Raw genomic sequence first — 18704 nt, 5'->3', positions numbered from 1 at the left:
TGTCAATATATCTGGCACAGTGACCATCTAATAGGTAAACTGGGTTCATGATATTAAGAGTTTACAGTATGTTCACAAATGGTGTATTCTATAGTTGTCATTTTATTTTTCATTTTGTCTATGAGTATTATGTTAGTATCATCACCACCAAATGCAAATGCAAATTGCTTTTCCTATTGACACAAAACAGGGAAGTTAGGGAATGGTGAAGGTGCGAGCCACTATCTGCCATTCCGTTGTCTATGTGGAGATGTCTAAGGAGGAGCCTCATGTAGCTGAAAAGCCCAAGGACCTAGGCAGACAGACTCCTGACTATCTTTAAAACCACAGTTAGATTCTGGTACAGAGTTACTATGGACTATTAAACTGAGATCTCATTAGCTCTTGCTACACAGTAGAGAGTGCAGGCCTAGTAAAAACAATACAGCTAACTTATCAAGAGCTAGCCCCATGTGCAGAATTTAATGGTTGTGGATAAAACTTGAGTGAATTGAAAGACATACAAACATATGTATTTTTACGTATACTACTGTGCAGTTATTTTATGAATTGCTAAAGGTTTTCTGATAGATTCAGAGTTAAACTATCCGCTGCACCAGCAAGCTTGATGAGTTGATTTTAAAAAATAATTAAATAAATAAAACATCATTGCTAAACTGTGGTAATAAAAATGTGGCACTGAGGTTGCACTTTGTGGTCCTGTTTACTTTTTTCCCCAAAACACTACACACTTTACCATAATGCTAATCAACATCCTAGTTAGTCTTTCTGTCTGTTGTCTGTCATTAAAGTGAAATGAAATATGTGTTTGTGGGTAGAGTTTTGTAACTGGTGCACTAGGAAATACCCAATCTATTAAAAAATGAGTTAAAATTGCATTTTGTTATATCAACAGCATCAGAAGTAAGAGTTCCTGCTTTTGATTTGAAGAGGGATTTCTTGACACACAGTTTATTTTGTGGTACCATAAAATAAACATTAGTGCTACGTTTGCGGAGGTATTTGCCTGTGGAGTTTTCAACCATCGCAAATGTGATTCCATACAGTCCTTCAAAGTCCCAACTGCATGTTGCCTGTGGTTAAAGCTGTGCATTGGTCGAATGCTGATTGGTTGACAAGTGGGCCGAAACAGGGAAGGGAGTAACAGTTGAGTTAACTAGGAGTGAGAGAAGTACAGACAGCAGCTGCGGTGGAGACTTTTCATTGTTTTTAACACTCAGCTTCACTTCAGCTCTTTGTATGTTACAACTTCTCTCTTCTCTGCCACTGATGGATGGACTAATAAGAGCACTAGGAAGAGGAGACTACAGACCAGATGCACCAAATATTTTTGCCACTGCCCCAGAGACGTTCACTGCAAGTACACAGGCAGTCCGAAGTTGCCCAATGTGCTACCACTGCTGAACCAAAATTCCCCTTCCAGTTTCAAATGTACTGATTAGGAATGTAAGGAAAATTTCCAAACAGTTTCCCATTGTTCTAGTACATGAGCTTTGTTTTTCTAGTCAGGAAGAAAAGAATGCCGAAAATAATTTAAAAAATCCTAGCTAATGGAGAATAACAGGTTTATACCGAAAACAAAAGGATCTGTTTCAGCACTGAAGCCTCATTGTTTTTATCTGCTTTCAAGTGCAAAAATTCTTCACTTCTCTCCACTGAAGCAAGAAAAAGCTGTCCACCCTCTACTCCACCTCTTTTGTCATCTTCTATTCATCTTTCCATACTTATTCTTGTCTGATAGAAAAGGAATGAACACTGCACCAGTCAAGTGGAAAAGCAGACCCTTGATATGCCTAGACACTGATAATCTGCAGGGATTCAACAGTGTTAAACACTCTGAAAGACTTTCTCCCTTCTTCTGTTTGTTTCCTTTCCTCAGACCCTCTTTTGGTCTGCTTCTTTTTCTCTAACAGACAGATGTTAGTCAAAGTAGACCTCTGACATCTTAGCACAGGAGCTGGAATCCCAGCATTTTGCTTCGAATCTCAGTGAAGTATGAGCTTCAGCCGGGACATTAGTCCAAGCATATCATGGGGTTTAGATGGCTATAAGTTATAGTGGAAAAAAGATCAATTTGTTAGATGTCAATGATTCTGATCATAAAGTGTCTGAAATGCATAGAAATCAGGATAATTATAATTTGTGTTTCTGGAACGGTTAGATTTGATGACCCTGTACTATTTCCGTTTTGTTTTTTCATTTTATTGTATTTGATTCATTCTGAAAGATTTTAAAGTACAATTAATTCAACATTTAGAGAAGATTGTACTGAAGTGGGAAGTTTACCTTTGGCAGACTGCATAAAACTTTGTACCAATTCCCATTCAGAGCAATCATATGTGTATGTGTGTGTGATTGGTAATGTACAGGGAGTGCAGAATTATTAGGCAAATGAGTATTTTGTCCACATCATCCTCTTCATGCATGTTGTCTTACTCCAAGCTGTATAGGCTCGAAAGCCTACTACCAATTAAGCATATTAGGTGATGTGCATCTCTGTAATGAGAAGGGGTGTGGTCTAATGACATCAACACCCTATATCAGGTGTGCATAATTATTAGGCAACTTCCTTTCCTTTGGCAAAATGGGTCAAAAGAAGGACTTGACAGGCTCAGAAAAGTCAAAAATAGTGAGATATCTTGCAGAGGGATGCAGCAGTCTTAAAATTGCAAAGCTTCTGAAGCGTGATCATCGAACAATCAAGCGTTTCATTCAAAATAGTCAACAGGGTCGCAAGAAGCGTGTGGAAAAACCAAGGCGCAAAATAACTGCCCATGAACTGAGAAAAGTCAAGCGTGCAGCTGCCAAGATGCCACTTGCCACCAGTTTGGCCATATTTCAGAGCTGCAACATCACTGGAGTGCCCAAAAGCACAAGGTGTGCAATACTCAGAGACATGGCCAAGGTAAGAAAGGCTGAAAGACGACCACCACTGAACAAGACACACAAGCTGAAACGTCAAGACTGGGCCAAGAAATATCTCAAGACTGATTTTTCTAAGGTTTTATGGACTGATGAAATGAGAGTGAGTCTTGATGGGCCAGATGGATGGGCCCGTGGCTGGATTGGTAAAGGGCAGAGAGCTCCAGTCCGACTCAGACGCCAGCAAGGTGGAGGTGGAGTACTGGTTTGGGCTGGTATCATCAAAGATGAGCTTGTGGGGCCTTTTCGGGTTGAGGATGGAGTCAAGCTCAACTCCTAGTCCTACTGCCAGTTTCTGGAAGACACCTTCTTCAAGCAGTGGTACAGGAAGAAGTCTGCATCCTTCAAGAAAAACATGATTTTCATGCAGGACAATGCTCCATCACACGCGTCCAAGTACTCCACAGCGTGGCTGGCAAGAAAGGGTATAAAAGAAGAAAAACTAATGACATGGCCTCCTTGTTCACCTGATCTGAACCCCATTGAGAACCTGTGGTCCATCATCAAATGTGAGATTTACAAGGAGGGAAAACAGTACACCTCTCTGAACAGTGTCTGGGAGGCTGTGGTTGCTGCTGCACGCAATGTTGATGGTGAACAGATCAAAACACTGACAGAATCCATGGATGGCAGGCTTTTGAGTGTCCTTGCAAAGAAAGGTGGCTATATTGGTCGCTGATTTGTTTTTGTTTTGTTTTTGAATGTCAGAAATGTATATTTGTGAATGTGGAGATGTTATATTGGTTTCACTGGTAAAAATAAATAATTGAAATGGGTATATATTTGTTTTTTGTTAAGTTGCCTAATAATTATGCACAGTAATAGTCACCTGCACACACAGATATCCCCCTAAAATAGCTAAAACTAAAAACAAATTAAAAACTACTTCCAAAAACATTCAGCTTTGATATTAATGAGTTTTTTGGGTTCATTGAGAACATGGTTGTTGTTCGATCATAGGATTATTCCTCAAAAATACAACTTGCCTAATAATTCTGCACTCCCTGTAGGTTTAGGTTGACCTCGCTGCCCACTGCATGAAAAATGTACCCTTTCTATACACCTACACACCACACGGATAATTCTTCAGCCTTGAGTCATATGAACAAACAAATTAATGAACTCGTATTCTGATCTAGAAACACACTCAAGCAACATACATTTATACAATTAAATACAATTACTTCCCCACTCAGATCCCCACTTTCTATTAATTTATCTAAAACACTGGTGACGGGTCTCTTAAAATCCTGTTCATCCTGTCTATGCTCCATTTTATGCCACCCTCAGAACGTCACATTGCGAAAGATTTTACTCAATTACTTTTAAGGTTTATTTGCTTGTTTGTGTAGTCCATTTATAATACACTGCCAGCTGGTGGAAATGCTCCATGGACGCTGCAGAAAGAGTATACAGCTGCTGTCTGGGAACGCAACTGAAGTTAGTTTTAAACAGGCTAAACTATGAATGTGGTTTTATCTGATGATTCAGTTTAGCCCTTTAAAGAACTGGTAGCATTACTGTGTGGTAATACGAAATAATTCCAGAACTACAATCCCACTGTGTCCTTTTGTTTATTATAGAAGTTTTTTTGAGTTTGTGACTGAATTACTAGCTGAAAAGAAAATTCTTAACTGACATTGTTTTCTTCTCTTTCTCTTCCCCCCCAGAGTTATATTCATGGCAGCAGTCAGGCACAGTTTGTGGCAGAGTCTCACATCATCCTTCTTCTGAGTATCCTTTAATTAACTTGTTGGTGTTTGTGTGTCACATGTTGCAAAATGCTAATCATCTAGAGTAATATATCTCCATGAAATGTCCAGCAGCTCATCTTGGCAGCTAATTTCTTTAAATCACCATTTCCTCACTCACAGCACCTTTGAGAACTTTTTATGTTTGAAAGAGTGTTCCCTTTTGTTTTTATTTGACTTTTTTCCCACCAACAAAGTCAAAAATCTTTGCGCATTCTCTGTTAAGACCTTTCTGTTGGACTGAAGAAATTCACAATACAAAGACAATGGATTGTCCTCTTTTCAACTTTTCTCCTTGCCTGATTTGTTCCAAATTTCAACCGCTCATGATTGAGTGTGTCTTTGTATGTATTTTCTTGTGGTCTTGTTTGGCAGGATAGATTTTTCTGTTTGTATTTGTCTACTTCTGTCTGCTTGTATACCCATGTGTACTTGCAGTGGGGCTTCTGTATGTGTGTGGGTAATGATACCATTCATTCCTAGCTGTTCTGTTCATCCCCATAGGAAATAACAGGTCCAAGGTCACACCTGCTGCAAAGCTATATTTATTTGTCCATGGTCACACAGGGTTTTGGTTGGATTTTTTTTGTAAATTTTCTGCCCATCTGATTACACCTAAATGAAACATACGCACCTGCTGAAATGGTAACACAGCTACCTTTGTTGTCAATGCAGGTGGAGTGAGCACATTTTTTGAGCATCACAGAAGAATGTAATCTTGCTTAATCCTTAATTTATGCATGCAGAAACAGTTACCACATTAAGCTACACAACCATACTAATTTAAATGTTTCCTTGCTGGTATCATTTATTTGTAGACTGTCTAGCATCTTGGTGGTTATTAGTTATATTAAAGTTGCAACTGATATTGGTGTGAATGAACTAATAAATAATGCATACTCATAGATCTTGATCCCATCGCAAGATGGTTACAAGTGTTAAATTTGATTGTTATATGTTTCCAGGGCTTTATATTGTTTATCAGACATGGTGTGACTGTTCAAAATGACATTTTATATTCTTTAAACAAAGCAAAGAATTTAAAGGTAAAAATATCCAACTAACAAAGACCTGTTTTAGTTGTGTTTCTAAAGCAGCTCTCCTACAGGTAGCTACTAAAGCATAATTAATATGCTTTTATTTCATAATCTAAGGTTCACATATTCATAATGTTTGTTACTATAGACTGACGAGAGTGTGGGACGCCTGCAGGCCAAGGAACTAGTTTTTTTATTATAGTTTCAGCCATGCTACAGTCTTATTCAAGTTCAGTTGCTTCTTGTAAGAGAAAAAGCAGTGGTTGCTTTGACATGATGAAAACTTTATATCAGTGCAGATTGGTCTGTAGTTGTAATCATAATAACTTTTGTGACACTCTATATAGCCACCCAAACAGCCACCTTGCTGTACATTGAGAGCTTGCCTTTGTGTCGCACCAGCATGCCATGTCTTTTACCCCAACATCAAGAGAATACCTTAGTTTTTCCCCTGTATGTTCCCATGTGGCAGTCTTTGTTTGTGCGCCCCATCAGGCTTTGCCTAGTTGTGTGCATTTGTATGCAGAGCATGCTGGAGAGAAGAATCTGTAATTAGGCCCTAAGCCATGTGAGGCTGTGCTTGAAGTGATTTCAAAACAGCTCAGGTGTTGAATGAAAAAATGTTTGCTTCTGTAATATATAAGTGTTCACAATATTGTATGAGTATTGTATGAGTTGTTCACAATTATTAAAGTTTAATCCTAACTGCGAATTACTTTTTGCAGTTAGGATTAAACTGATTTGTCTTTCTGCAGCTGTGTGATATTATTAATTTCACTTTATGCATATTCTACAAGAGCACAGACAAAGACTTGTTTTTCAAAAATATAGCTATGTTATTAAATTTTCTTTTATTTGATAAACACATTTTAATTCTTGTTCATTTGAAATGAATATTTGAGCATTTGCTTGTTCATGGTTTTTTGGGGTTTTTTTGGTGCGTAATTCTTATGTCAACATAGCTTAAGAACAGGCTTAGAAATATTTGAACATGTTTTTTTTAATTTTGTCTGTCTGAAGTGTAGCTTTTTGTTGTTGTCCAAACAAAATTAATGTATTAAATTATAGACATTTTTACCTCTCACTTACCACAAGCGGTTTAGACAAACATGTATCTACACAAAATCTTCCGTGGGATCACATCAGCCACAAGACAAATAACTTCTTTTTGGTGTACCGAAAAGTTTTGTTCCTGCATGTATATATGTACATATATGTATATATGTATGTATATATGTAAATATGGGTATATATGTATGTATATGTACATATGTGTATATATACATACGTACGTATATATATATATATATATATATATATATATATATATATATATGTTATAACATCCTTTGTCTTTGCTGAGAATGAACTTTCTTGATTGACTTTTAGATTTTTCATTATTCTATAGACTGTTCTTTTTTTCGTTGTGCTACACAACAATAAAGTCATTAAAATTAATAGTTTAACTAACCTTTCTCTCAATATAAATTTCTACTTTCTTCTTTCGTGTTTACAAGTCTGTTGTTTCCTTGACAACCTTGCCCCAGATGCTGCAATCACCATGGGGATGGTGCTACTCAATGAAGCTGCCACCTCCAAGGGAGATGTTGGCAAGAGAAGAAGTAAGTTGACAAAGTCTGTGTGTGTGTGTGTGTGTGTGTGTGTGTGTATATCTCTATAACTGAAATTAAATACATTGGAGCTGTGGCATACATGCGTCCCTTATATTGAATGTATTTCAGGTATCACTAATAAACTTGAAAAGTTAATTTTCTGTGGCTAGAAAAAAAACTCATTCATGCAAAAGATGTTCTTAATCTACATGAATATCACATAAACAGAAACTAATGGAAATGCTAATGGTATCCAGCTGGATCCGTCTATGATCTTTGCAATTAACAATGGGTGAGGAAAAAAAAAAATACTGATAATTACTGAATTTACACTCGCAGTCTGTCTGGAATTAACATCTGATTTACTAAGCAGCAAGTAATTATGCAGCCACCAACTATGCAATTTGCAAGTAAAGAAGTTTAATGCCACAGTTCAGTTATGACCTGAAAGTTAAAAAGTATTAACTCAAGAACTGTTAAAAGTAGTGTTGTGGGAAACGTTTTACTGAAATTATTGGTATTCAATTAAAGTTAAATTAATGTACGTAAAATGCTAAATAGATGTCACATAATAACGCTCAGAATAAATTAAAAATACACACATAAATTAAAAATACATATTTCCCCAGCAATATAACACAACCATTAAGAGCATAGGTTATGCCAGAGCAGGATCAATAAAATTTCTGTTCAACTGTATTTATATGATGCAACTTCCAAACAGCAGTCACTTCAAGGTAAAGAAATGCAATATTAGTTTGAGAAGAACAACAAGTAGACTTTTTTACAAGCAGGTACTCGGTAACAGTGGGAAGGAAGAAGTCCCTTTTAACACAAAGGTAGAACCAGACCCAGGGTTGGACAGCCATCTGCTGTAACCACCTGGGTGGTGAGGTTAAAAAAAAAAAAAAGTAGGGCGTAAAGACACTAGGACAAAGCACAAACTATGAGATGAAACAAATAAAGATGATATCATACCTGATTCTGGATATATATATATATGTATGTATGTATATAGTCAAATGATACATTAAATTATCTAAAACTTCATGTTAGCTAGAGTAGAGGCTAATAGTAAATGCTGATCAAATAAGTTTGTATTATATTTGTAAAGGGCACTTCATTGATCACATTTAAGGTGAGTCCAGGATAACAATTTGTAACTCCTTATACAAGATTTAGGTTTCTGATCTACATATGGATATAGCCGTTTTTAAATAAACTCATTAGTTTTAAACGAGCACCATGAGGTAAATCATTGGTTTTGGACTAAAAAATGATGTTTTGGCTGCAGCCGTGTTAGTTTTTTAAAGCTACTAGTTTTATATTTAGATTAGAGGCTTGGATGTTATCAATTTCGCTTACCAAAATTTAAGCACATACTTCTTAGATGTGCTAAGAACCACAGTTATCCATGCTATTTGTAATATAATTCTAGTAATTTTATTAAAATGCTTGAAAAACCTCCGGCCTGTACCAGGCTATGAACCCGTTTTATTTGCAGTGAAAGCAGAAGTCTGAAGATTGACTCACTTTTGCAGCCAACCTCAAGTTGCGATTAGAGAAGTTGCAATTTTTGGCAATACATTATAATGTGTGCTTCACTTTTCACCCCTTGGGGACTTTTGCTTGGTGTGCACACATTTGACTATTTATTTAATCACCATGATCATACCTTTGGTTTGGTGTGGTACTAAAAAGTGGAGCATGTTTTTAGGAAGAAATTATGGTCCCTGATGTCACATGAGTTGTGTCTGGGAGTCTTATGATTGTGACACATTGCAGATGCAAAGTGGTCACTTGACTATAATAATTCCATATTAAGTATATGCACATATTGTCACTATTACTTCATTCTAACGTGTGTATTCACTTATATATGCATATTAAATTGATGATAATATCGAAGTAATTTACATGTCTTGCTCCTAGGTTTCATCTAATAGTTGGCAGTTATCATAATATTTACACCTGCAATATTTACTTTAAATAAATACGTTTTCAGATAGAGCTCTCCTCTCTGGTGCTTTTTGTACCAGACTGTATGCTTCAAACTGGGTATCATATCAGAAAATTAGTGCAAGCCTCTAAACAGCCCTTAATATTTTACAAGAGTTTGAGGATAATTTTTAGATTATGGCGGGAGATGGATATTAGATGACCTCGCTGGTAATTACCTCAAACACATAGACACGGTTTCACACTAGGGGATTTAATTAGAGTTAATGTGATGAAAAACCAACTCAAAAAAGTGTTTCACTTGTCTTTGTGAGGTCCCATTTTAAATGATCACTCTAAATATCTAAGGGAAAGAGTATCAACCCTGAGTACCTCTTTAGGTGTTAAAGCTTGACATTTAAAAATATAATAGTTTTTTTAACAACATCAAGACTTGTTTTTCCAATATCACACAAACACATACCACTCTACATGCATAGAGACGCACACATGCGTAGGTGGCACACTTAATTATCACCTGTAAAATGATGACATATCATGTGCACAGTGCAGAGGACTCCAAAATTTCCAGCACTATTTTTAGTATATCGACTACTTCAATTCAGCCTCTTTTGTAGAAATACTACCTACTAATTTACATAAATTAAAGGAACCACACTATGAGGATTACATTATAATGAAACACAAGAATTTTAGTGCTTACAGAAATGTTCTATGTAATTTATAGAAAAACGTGTGTATCAAAGTCATTTTAATAGATTGGGATTTATTCAAGGAGGGGGTGGAAAAAAATGGAACACAGTACAGGAAATGAGGTGATGCCGACTTTGAATCAAAGGTATACACCGCCAAAATGACCATATTGTTTTCTTCAAATGTAAGGGGGGATTGATTTTCCTTTGTTTTTCAGCTGCTACCTTTAGGGGTCGCCACAGGAGATCATCTGCCATATAAAAATAATATGCTATCAAACTGGGCCAACACTGTTTTGGTCTAATGACAGCAAAGAGTTTGTGCAAAACCTGATCATGTATCTTATCCAATCAGTACTGCAGTGTTTCGTAGTTTCTTGAGCTTAAATAGTTAATTAGCTTTGTCTTGACTTCAGGTGTTCCCAAAAGAAAAATACTTATTTGTCTCTTCTTCAGTTTTCAGCTTGTTTGAGGTCTGTTTGGGGCCATTACACTGCTGCAGCATTAATGCTTCTCCTTAAAAATGCAAATAAGTGTATGTAGCATGTGTCTGAAGAATGAAGTGGTTCTATCTCTCTCCTGTTTGTCTCTTTGCAACACCCTGCTGTCACTCTATTAAGTCAAACTTGGAATTATCCATATGTAATATAGATAAAGAGGCTTTTCTCATTATTTGGTGTGAAATGCTAGTCTTGGCCCACGTCAGATGTTTGTCCCCAGCCTACCCCAGTAAAGAATATATTAGTGAACTAAAAGAAATTACTGTGAACAATTATATTTTTGTAATAGGGGGGAACAGGCTTTTATTCTATCTGCCTTGGTTTGTTGTAAAGTCAATGACTTGTGTGTGATTGTATCTGCTGATGGAGTCACTTCACAGTTTATTCTTTGATTAGCAATTGGCTGCAGAAAACATGAGGAATCATTTAGTTTTACAATCTATTCATTTTCTCCTCCTAATTAAATAGGCTTAACTTAATATGTTTATTGACTTCCTCTTGCTTGGGAAATGTAAATTTATTTTTACCATGCCAATATATTGTGATTTGAATTGAGCCAAGTGATACAGTCAAAAGAGGGATTACCACCTTTGTCGCTGAGGGAAATCATTCAGCTTAAACAACTTGTCATTTCGCCAAGGTCATAAATCACTTGGCATACTTGCATGCCTTGTGTGTGTGTCATTATCCGTGGATGCATACTAAGATCTCTCAGTCATAATTGATGAGGTAAGGGAAATGCATCCCTTTCTGCTTAATGAAGATACACAGACGTTCTGATGCTCCCACTGTATATGTGGATGTTGCCACCCTGGAAGCACAAGGACACATGCACTTTCTGTGCAGACACTGTAAAATATACATTATTCTCAATTAAGTCATTTGGTTGCACATTTCTATAATATAGTACTTGAATATTTTCATCAATTGGGCATCAGTATATTCCTTATTTGACCTCAAAAGGAACATAAGGTAGAGGGGATTCTCCACCACTCGCAGTCTTGGCAGCTCAATCCCAGCCTCTCCCCTTACTCTTGGGGAAAACAGTGACTCCCAAGTTGCTGCTCAGTCTGTGTGTGAATAGGTGAATGAGAAACACATTGTCAGGTTTTTTAAACTAAGGTTAAAAAACTCTGTTTACCTTTAAATACCTTACATTTACCATTGTGACAGATGCCCCCTGTCTTCAGTGCTGTGAGCATGTGATTTGTACCATGTGGTCAATGCACTAGGTCGTCAGTGTGCATTCTCAGTTTGAAAAAAGTTGGGACGCTTTATAACACGTAAATAAAAAGAGAATGCACTGATTTGGAAATCTCAACCAATATTTTGTTCACAATGGAAAATGTCAAATCTGGAGGTTTAAATTTTAAAATGTAGTCATTTTGAATTTGATGGCAGCAACAAATCTCCAAAAAGGTGGGACAGGGCCAAGTTTACCACTGCATAACATCCCCTCACCTTTAACAACGGTCTGTAACCATCCGGGAAGTGAGGAGACCAATTGCTGGAACTGTAGGAAATGAATGTTGTGCCACTTTTTTCTTGTGTTTTTTTTTTTTTGGTGGGGGGGCTCATAATACACCAAATATTTTCAACTGGTGACAGGTCCGGACTGCAGGTAGGCCAGTTCAGCAGTTCAGCTGTGATGCATGCTGTAATGGGTTTAACATCATTTTGATGCTTGGAAACGTACAAGTTTTAAAGCAACATACAGTATGTGCCTTTCAGCATTGGTGATGCATTTCCAGATGTGCAAGCTGCTGATTCTATAGGCACGTATGCACCCCCTCAGAATCAGAGATTCAAACAATGTGCTGATAACAAGGTGGATAGTCCATCTCCTCTTTAATCCAGAGTATGCTCAGTCCATGTTTTCAAAAATGAATTTCAAATTTTTGATTCATGTAACCACAGAACAGTTTCCCAATTTCTCTCCATTCATTTAAATGAGCTTTGCCCTGGAGAGCTCGGCAGCATGTCATGTTAACCTGCATTTGTGGATACCATGGAGATATCACAGGCGACGGAGATGTTCAAGATTCTTTATTTGTCTGAATCATAGCTTTTCTAATTCAGCGCCACCGGAGAGTGAGAGGTTTGCAGGCAGTGTCCCTTGCACACAGGGATTTCTGCATATTTTCAGAGCTGTTCGATAACATTATTTGCCATAGATGATAATTTTACTTTGAGGAACAATATTCTGAAATTGTTGCACAATTTGTAGATGCATTTTTTTTCCCAGATTGATGAAACTCTGCCCATCTTTACTTATGAGAAACTCTCTAAGATAAACTTTTTATATAGCCAATTATGTTGTTGACCTGTTGCCAGTTAACCTATTTAGCTGGAAAATCCAGATGTTTCTTTTTTGTGCCATTTACCTTTCTAGCCTTTTGTTGCCCCATCCAAACTTTTTTGAGACATGTTGCTGCCATAAAATTCAACATGAGCTCAAATCTTTGTTATAATAAATTGTCTCAATTTAACCATTTGATAGGTTTTCTATGTTCTGTGAAAAAAATATGGGTTTATATAATTTGGGGTGTAATATCACTTGCTCTCTCAAATATCACAACAGCAAATGTAGTCTTATACAGTACATCTTATATTTTACCAGCCAAATGTTTTGATGTCAACTTTCTTGTGCATCCACACTCACCCTCTTGTTCTCTAACACTCTAATTCTCTAATTCTCCTTTACGCACACACACGCACGCACACCTCGTGTGAGGACAAGAACATATCTCGCTATTTAGTCTCCAGGAGAGGTACTCATCCTAATCCCTGATTAACAATATCAGTCGGTGGTGACAGTTTAATTTAACACAGTACTTCTTAGGGATTAGCCACTGCATGAGGGTGTGCATACACTTGCACATACAGTGACAATTCCCCGGCAGATAAAGGTCATGCTTATGTATAGTTCTCTTTAGAATAGCCACTGAGGAAATAAGATGATAATGGCTTCAAAGATAATTTTCTGTAACCCAGCAGGGTTGATCACGACAAAGAGACAGTAGCACATACCTTAAGGGATTATTTTTAAAGAAAAAAAGCTTTTCACCTTGACATTATGACTTTTTTCATAACGTCAAGGCAGTTTGTGTTTTATATGCCCTTTCTAGTAATATTCTATTATCATGTTATGTTACCAGTGAGTTCTATGGTTTTGTGTTTAGGCTCTTATAAATTTGTGTTTATACATGTAAACTACCGACATGCAGATAAAAGGATTCTTTTAGTGTGTGCTATGTCTAAATCCTGTAAGCATATTCAATTTGAAAATGGATCAGAGAAATGGTTGCCTCTGTGGTTATATTGGGCATGGAATGCTTGAAATGAATGCGTTTAACCAAGAAGAAAAACAATAATCTCAGGCCTTTTTCTAGTTATTATAAAAGAACATATTAGGGTGTCATGAATTTGAAAATGTGTAAGAATCAAATGTGCTTATAGTAACTTAAAATCTAGAGGTCGTTGTGTATTGAAATATTGTTAATGATATTATAGCACAAGACTTCTTACCAGTAATGCACAGTAAAGCAACAGTCTGTCTTTGTCTTCTTGCAGTCATCTGCCTGGTTGGCCTTGGCCTGGTGGTGTTTTTCTTTAGTTTCCTGCTCTCCATCTTCAGGTCCAAGTACCATGGATACCCCTACAGGTAACTATAGCAACCACACACCACTGTAAAGATGCTTCCACCACAGCTCAACAATTATTCAAGTGCAATATACTAGCAAACAATGAATCTTAAAATCACTGAAGCTGACATAAAATCACTGCAAAGTTATTGCTTTCACGATGCAAAAATCAGAGCCAAAACAGATCCATCAGTTCAAATTACTGCTTTGATTTAAAGACAGCTATTCAATCAAAAACACTCTCTCCAAAATATACAAGACACAGAGCCAAAGAATCAGTCATAGAGGCAGTATATTCAATATAAAGTATAACACAAAAGTTTCCTCAATTAAATAGTTAGAAGTCATAGATCCCTCATGGTTTTTTTCTCCAAAGGGTCTCATGTAGTGAGCACACTTTTACATTAAAACCCATTTTCTAGTCAACCAACAGCAATTTGATTCCATTGTGTGCTAAAGGTCACCACAATAATAGATTTAATGCTTGACGGAAAATATCCCACAACTCTTCAGAGTCTGGGTTCAATTTATCCATCCTTGAGCAGCTTTAAAACATTACAGCAACCAAACCCCCTAGCTGTTGAAACTCTTGAAACTCACCTTTGGACAGGATGTCAAGGGGTCTTCATCAAGGCAGATACTTTACAATAATAGAAGCTTGAACCCTTCTATGAACTCTTCCTTTAAAAAGACACAAATTGTAGTCTTCTAGTTCGGGGATGGAGTTCAAATATAATAACGATTGTCTTGAGACTTTATTGTGGTATGAAAGTGATAAACCTATCCCATCTTACATGCACAGAGGATAGCAAGATTGCCTGATCTTGCTTATATTTGGTAGAGTGGTTTGGTAGTTTTACCTTGGATTTATGGATGTAACAATGAATGGTATTCACTGAAATGGTTTTCCTATAGTCATGGCTAAGGCGCTGTCATTCAATATCAGGTTTGTGGCACTATCGTTTGCATACTGAGATTCCTCCAATTCGATGAATCTTTCATTGCTATTAAGTGCCTCAATCACCAAATTCAAAGAAATATTATTATGCCTCCACAATCTCTGTGAGTGTTTTCATTGTTAGGGTTTTATTTGTTATTATGACATACATCAGAATTAGCATGTATTATTAAAAATTCTCACTTTCAATGTTGCGTTTTCTTTGTACTAGTTGAATGTTGGGTTTAAAGGAATTGCACGTTTTCTTTTTTTGAAATACACTCGAACTCCACTGGTTACTCAATAACTTATTTTTAATATTTTACATATGTTGGAAATATATGTGATGTGGTTTGTAAGACTGTAGCAAGGTCTTGACTTAAAATACAGTCTGAAAAGGCCTAGCTGAGGGTCTATTTTTAAGTTGCTAAAATATGGATGGATGTATTGTGATTGTCATATGCTGATTAGTTAATATTTTATAGTTAAAATATAAAAATGTCATAAAAATTAAAACATTTTAGAAGGATAGAAACTTTTATGAAGAAAGTCTCTAAAGTGGCATTATTTATGGCAGTTTTTGCATACAGTGCCGCATATACTGTATTTTCTGCACTATAAGGCGCATTTAAAATCTTTTAATTTTCTCAAAAATCGACGATGCGCCTTATGTATGAATTCTGGTTGTGCTTACTGACCTCGAACCGATTTTATGTGGCACACAGCCCTCACAAATCTGTCAAAAAATGTTTTTTGGTAAGCTACGAAGCCGCACCACTTGATGGGTTGTCGGCTACCGTAGTCAGGAGCCTTGTGGAGTAATCTGGGTCCGAAACTCTGGCCGCTTCAGGTCCCAAAGTCAAACGAACACTGCTGCATCACTGAAAGTTAAAAACTGTCTAAATTCTTTCATCTTTAATAAAATGATCAGCGTTGCTACTTTACCAGGTGTAGCAATTAATTTTAACATCCAGGCATCCATGAAAACAGAATTTATTAAATTTAACGGAGTTAAAAGTTAGCAGGAAGTTAGCTCGCTAGTTTCCACCTAAACATGATATACCACGTTCTGACTGAGAGATTTGTGAAAAAATGAAAACGTACAACTCTGCTGTCACTTCCAACATAAATGAAGACAGAAAACTAAACAGCGGTGACTTTTGTAGGGTTACTGAAGTTGGGCTAGCTGGTATATAATGATGTGCTACGTGATCGCTAGCGACACAGTTATGTTAGCATAACATAAACAGTGAAGCTGGAGGATGAACGCTAATTTTTTTCCACTCAATAAAAGTTAACGTGAGGGTTCCCGATGGTTAGGGACAAATGGAATCGCATGGTAGGATGCTGTAAACGGACCGAACTTCAGTCAGGAGAACAAGTGAGATAATCTATCAACAATACGAGGTTAGTCATTAATATACTGCAACAACATGGGAATAGAGCAGCTGCGAGATAATTCAACATTAATGAATCAATAGTATGGAAGTGGAGGAAGCAAGAAGAATGAGTTGAGTAAAGTTTGACTTATCTGACTGTTTTGTTTTGCTTAATGCTCCTTATAATCCGCTGCGCCTTATGTATGAAAAATACGGTAGTACAGTTTTAAATTCCTGTTACTTAAGTCTGATTGTGGCTTTGTTTTTATTCTTAAGTGCATGTTATGTTTGAGTGGCATACAGAAATGTTTAGGGCTAATTCAACTATTCATCAGTTAGATTTCTGTTTCATAAATGCAAATCCATTTCAGAAATGTTTCTTGTTTACATGCTTCCAGAAACAGTTTATACTCCAAATGTGTTTTTCTTTTTTCCTTTTAGCTTTGTGTTTCACGAAAATGTTTTTAATGTAACACAAGGTGAGACAGAAGAAGAAATACTTTATTTATATCTCTTATTTTTCCCTCTCCTTGTTTGTTTCTACCCTCTTTCCTTCTCTACTTCTTTTAATCTATCTCTGTCTCACAGCTTCCTTATTAAGTGAACAAACACAGTAGAGGCAGCCAGAAAAAATGTCGAAGAGGTGGTAGGTGAGAAGAAGAGGAGTTGAGAACATACTTGAAGAGGAGGCAGTGTCACTACTGACTCTAAAGTGCATGGTCTGGTTTCTATTTGTGTATGTGTCGTTGTTGGGGGGTTTGTTTGTTTTAAATCAACTACTACCATTAAATCTGCAAGCTGAATAAGAATTGGTTGTCACTTCATACACTGGACAATAAAGGCACCATTTTGCATGTCATGTATCTTTGTTGTTTTTTCAGGACTCTTTAGCGCTAAAGTTTTTTTTGTGTGGTTATATAAACTGACCAGTGACAGTGGCAGTCTAATCATTTGTGACATATTGTTTTAAACATGAATTGATCCTTATTTTAAAGAAATGCTGTTAAAAGTTAAACTGGAAACTAAAGATTTGTGGTGGGTTAGTGGGGATAAAAATCTCTAGTTCAATTCAGTATTTATAAGTAACATGGACTAAGTAACATAAATTTAACATAGACTCATCAACCCTCTTTATTAAGTACATCTTGTTAGTACTGGGTGGGACTCTGTTTTGCCTTCAGAACTTCCTTAATTCTTTATGACATAGCCTCAACAAGGTCCATGAAACATGCATCAGAGATTTGGGTCCATATTGAACAATAGCATGACGGAGTTGCATGTCAAATTCTGTCCCCACAATCTGAACATCACAGCTTCGACACTCATTGGAAATCAGGAGTCATCAGACCAAGCAACTTTTTTTTTTTTTCTATTGTCCAGTGTTGATGAGTCAGTGTGAATTGTAGCCTTAGTTTCCTGTTCTTATCTGACAGGAGTGGTACTCGGTGTGGTCTTCTGCTCCTGTAGCCCATGTGCATCAAGGGGTCAATGTGTTGTTGGAACTAGTGTTTATTTAAATTTGTTTTGTCTTCCTATGAGCTTGAAGCATTTACATCATTCTCCTCTGATCTCTGGCATCAGCAAGCCGTAACTTATCTTAATAGGACCATTCTCTGCAAACCCTAGAGATGGTTTAGTGGGAAAATCTGTAGTTCAGCAGTTTCTGCAATACCCAGACCAGTCCATCTGACACCAACAGTCACACCAGTTAAAATCACTCATATCACCTTTCTTCCCCAATTCTGCCGCTCAGTTTGACCTTTAGCAGTTTGTCCTGAACATGTCTGCATGCATAAATACACTGAGTTGATGCATTTGCTGATTAGACATCTTGTGTTAAGAGTTATGCCTAATAAAATGGTCAGAGTGTAAGTTTATGGCAATGGTACATAACTGTGTAACATTACATGGATTAACATGGATAAATAAATAAATCTAGTCATTTGCAATTGAGGCGTTAGGCCTTTGAGCTTTTGTTGGCTTTTGTTTGTTTCACCATGTGATTCCATCTGTGTAGCTGTAACATATTGTCTTAAGCTAAGATGAAAATACGTTATTTAAATGTCTCTGTTCCTGCTGTTTCTAAATATTCAATATGCTGACTACGTGTCTTTCAGCTGCTGGGTATATACTATATTGTCATCTGGAAGCTAAATTATACTTCATGTTATGCAGCTGAAACCACTTGGGTGAAATAAGGGAAAGGTTGTGATTGTAATTTAATAGAAAAAAAAAATAAACATCAAAAATGATTAGGGTGCTGCAGAACA

The 18704-nt window shown here is 36.7% G+C and overlaps 1 protein-coding gene across 1 annotated transcript in view; it reads left to right on the top strand.

Annotated features, from left to right (window-relative positions):
- Window positions 1-18403, top strand: part of tusc3 (tumor suppressor candidate 3) — a 75187-nt gene extending 56784 nt beyond the window's left edge. The window contains exons 7-10 of the mRNA XM_003449983.5: window positions 4593-4656; window positions 7258-7332; window positions 14048-14138; window positions 17023-18403. Of these exons, the coding sequence (XP_003450031.2) occupies window positions 4593-4656; window positions 7258-7332; window positions 14048-14138; window positions 17023-17038 (246 nt within the window). The 3' untranslated portion in view covers window positions 17039-18403. The remainder of the gene's footprint in view (window positions 1-4592; window positions 4657-7257; window positions 7333-14047; window positions 14139-17022) is intronic.
- The last annotated feature ends 301 nt before the right edge of the window (window positions 18404-18704 follow it).

The sequence above is a fragment of the Oreochromis niloticus genome, linkage group LG6 (assembly GCF_001858045.2).
Source record: "Oreochromis niloticus isolate F11D_XX linkage group LG6, O_niloticus_UMD_NMBU, whole genome shotgun sequence".
In the NCBI taxonomy this organism is placed as follows: domain Eukaryota; kingdom Metazoa; phylum Chordata; class Actinopteri; order Cichliformes; family Cichlidae; genus Oreochromis; species Oreochromis niloticus.
This window is presented reverse-complemented; position numbering and strand designations above follow the sequence as displayed.